The sequence below is a fragment of the Chrysemys picta genome, unplaced genomic scaffold (assembly GCF_011386835.1).
Source record: "Chrysemys picta bellii isolate R12L10 unplaced genomic scaffold, ASM1138683v2 scaf5415, whole genome shotgun sequence".
Lineage (NCBI taxonomy): Eukaryota > Metazoa > Chordata > Testudines > Emydidae > Chrysemys > Chrysemys picta.
In genome coordinates this window covers 1-3,000 of record NW_027058115.1, presented here as the reverse complement: position 1 = coordinate 3,000, position 3,000 = coordinate 1, and the positions used below count along the sequence as shown (strand labels likewise).

The window sequence follows — 3,000 nt, the reverse complement described above, 5'->3', positions numbered from 1 at the left end:
GGCTTTGCAGGGCTTTACATCGGGGCAGGCTGAGGTTTCGAGGCACCCTCCAGCCCTGCCAGAGCCGGGCTGGGGAGGGCTGCATGGGCAGCTGTGGGGAGCCGGTGCGGAGACGTGGACCCTCCACCTGCCCTCGGCCGGGTTGGGAGCCTGGGGGGCGGGAACACGGCAGGGAGTGGAGGGTCTGCCGCGGCTCCCCAGAGCTCCCCAGGGGGGGAAGGAGGTGACCTGTGGAGCTGCCCCGGGGCTGCTCCGGGCCCCCATCCAGGGCAGGTGGAGGGTCTGCAGCTGCTCCCTACAGCTGCCCACCCGGCTCTTCCATGCCCAGGCTGAAGCTGCAACCCCCTCCCTTCCCCAGCCACCGGAGCCAGGCCCGGGAGAGCTGCGCTGGCAACTGTGGGGAGCCTGGGTCCCTCCACTTGCCCAGGGCAGGTGGAGGGTCCACACCGCGGTTCCTCACAGCTGCCCAAATGGCTTTTACTGTCAGAGCCCTGTGCGGATACAAAATTGGTATCCACCTCCACCCTGGTATCGCAAAAATGGTCTAAGTTATACAGCAGATCCCTATGGATTTGCGGGCTCTAGTGATGGGTGCACGTTCCCAGCTGCGTATGGCAGTGATACTGAGGGCTCTTTCCCCTGCCGAGCGCGACTGTGGATACCAGCGAGATCCCCGTATCTCAAGCCAGAGAGATGCCCAAGAAGCTGCAGACAGCGGCGTGTGTTTAATGCACCTTTATTACACCAGCGCGGTGACTGTCAACCCAAAGGCAAGAAATACCAAGATTAGGGAATAAAGGTAAATGCGGATACACGCTGGCTGGTGGGGGTGGAATGTAATGGCGTTATTACGTTAAACATGATCTGCGGCAGGGAGTGAATGAGTCAATAAACTGTCACATGATGGCAAGACGCTGTGATTAGAATCGATACTGACTGTCAGCCTCTTGATACAGCGATGGCACACGGTACCCGGCCAATCATTGTGAGTTGTTTGTATTACGGTAGCAAATAGAAACCAGGGCCCCATTGCGCCAGGCGCTGTACGAAGATATAACACAAAGACAGTCCCTCCCAGAAGAGCTTTCAATCTAAGTGTAAGACTATTGGCAATAGGTCAATTCAAGAAACAGGCCAAGAAAAAGTGCAAGGAAACAAACAGACGATACTGGTCAGCATGAAACACCCCACACAGCAAACCACTGCCCCAGCATTGCAGCTAAATGCCACTGGCCAGATTCACAGGGCAGGATTTTACTGAGGCTTTTAGGCCTTGTCTTCAAAGGCCAGGTGTACTGGGCCCGCTGCTCTAATCCCCTGCCCCAGGGACGCTCCTGTGCCGGTAGAACAGTGACATTCTCCGGCTCAGCTTAACCCCCCCCGACAAGTGACATCAACGAAACTGAAAGAAAGTCACTGTTCTGCCGGAGTGAGAGCGTCCACACACGAGGTTACACCAGGATCATTCTATCGGTTTCAATTCACACCTTAGGTTATACCGAAAAACTTTCCCATGAGGACAAGGCCTTTAGCTTCTAACCTGCAATGGAGCTACAGCCGACTGACCCCAGCTGGGATCTGGCCCCATTGACTCCAATGGAGTGGCAGCTGATTTGACCCAGTGTGGGGATCCGGTCCATTCATGGTTGTAAGGTGCTCAGATACCGAAGGGATGGAGGAGCCCAGCGGGTCCTAGGTTGATAGAACCGGATTCGGTATAATTTTATTTTTGTTGTATGCATGTCAAGAAGGAAGCTGCCTCATTCCTTGTGCGGTAAAACTTCAGGAGCGTTGAGCTGTCACCGAGTCTGTCTCCTTCATGATGGGGGCTTTGACTGGTGTGCAACGGCGCCCCAGATGGTTTATGGGGGCTGAACATGCAAATTCTGGAGGGAGAAGCATGAATCTTTCCTGCCTGAAATCAAAGATTGTGTCTTCTAGACAGCAGCAGGCTCATCCAATGCAACACCAAATCCTAGATGGTGTTTTCCCTTTCTGCCTCCAGTGCTTTGCTCAGAACCCTCCAGGTGTCGTCAGCTACAGAGACCAAATGCTTCCACAGCATGAAGGACGTGGTAACCAGTCCCACCCCTCCAGACACCATGGCACCAGATACCGGACGGCGCTCCGACGAATATTCTGCTACCATCACGGCAGTCCCCACCGAATCCAACAACAGCTTCAGAGCCATCATGGCAGTTATTCCCAAGGACGTCATCACGGCCGTCAGCTCCAGCACAGACTTCCCAATCTGCCGGGCGAGAGCAGAGAGGGACCTGTCATCCACGCCGAAGATGATGTAGTATCGGGACAGGTGTTTCCTGAAGATGAAGAAGGTGCCCAAGAAAGCGAGGCCTGGGACAGGAATGGCAGCGAGAAGACATGAGAAAAGGGCTATTTTCCAAATCTCCCCCTTCAGGGCGGCTTTTTTCTGGTTGATGATGGGCGAGGCGACAGCAGGCAGGCTAAGCAGGAAGGCGTCTCTCTTCAGGCGCGGCAGCTCCATCTGCAAAGTTTGTCGCAGGAGTGGGAAATCGTAGCGGTTGGGTTCCCAGCTGGACACGACAAAAACCGGTGGGTGGCCCACTCCTTCAGCAGCTACGCCTCTCCTGCAATCCTCCCTGATCTGCTCCAGGATCCTCTCCTCGTTGTAGCTGGAGGGACGCTGCCTCCTGGAAGCGTCCAGGTCCATGTCGGCTTTGGAGCGCACAAAGTAGAACCTCTTGCCCATTCTCAGGATTTCACGGACCAGCCTGGCGTGGTCGGAGCGGAAGCGCTGGGAGCCGACGATGATGAAGAAGTCGTATTGGCTCAAATTGAGCGCCTCACAGTAGGTGTTTAGAGGGAAATAGGGTGTCCCCACCCCTGGCAGGTCCCAGAGGGTGACGCCTGGGAGGACGGGATCTTGATAAGCCACCGGCATCGTCATGGTATCGAGCATCCCGGTTTCAGCAGCGCCTTCATCACCAGCACGTAGCCCCCGCATGGTGTTGATGAGGG

The 3,000-nt window shown here is 55.8% G+C and overlaps 1 protein-coding gene across 1 annotated transcript; it reads right to left on the bottom strand.

The window, feature by feature from the left end:
• Positions 1–720: 720 nt before the first annotated feature.
• On the bottom strand, positions 721–2,994 carry LOC101940355 (interferon-inducible GTPase 5-like). The gene has a single exon (XM_024113791.3). It carries the CDS (start codon positions 2,984–2,986, stop codon positions 1,976–1,978), a length of 1,011 nt encoding a protein of 336 aa, XP_023969559.2. The 5' UTR covers positions 2,987–2,994; the 3' UTR covers positions 721–1,975.
• Positions 2,995–3,000: the final 6 nt, after the last annotated feature.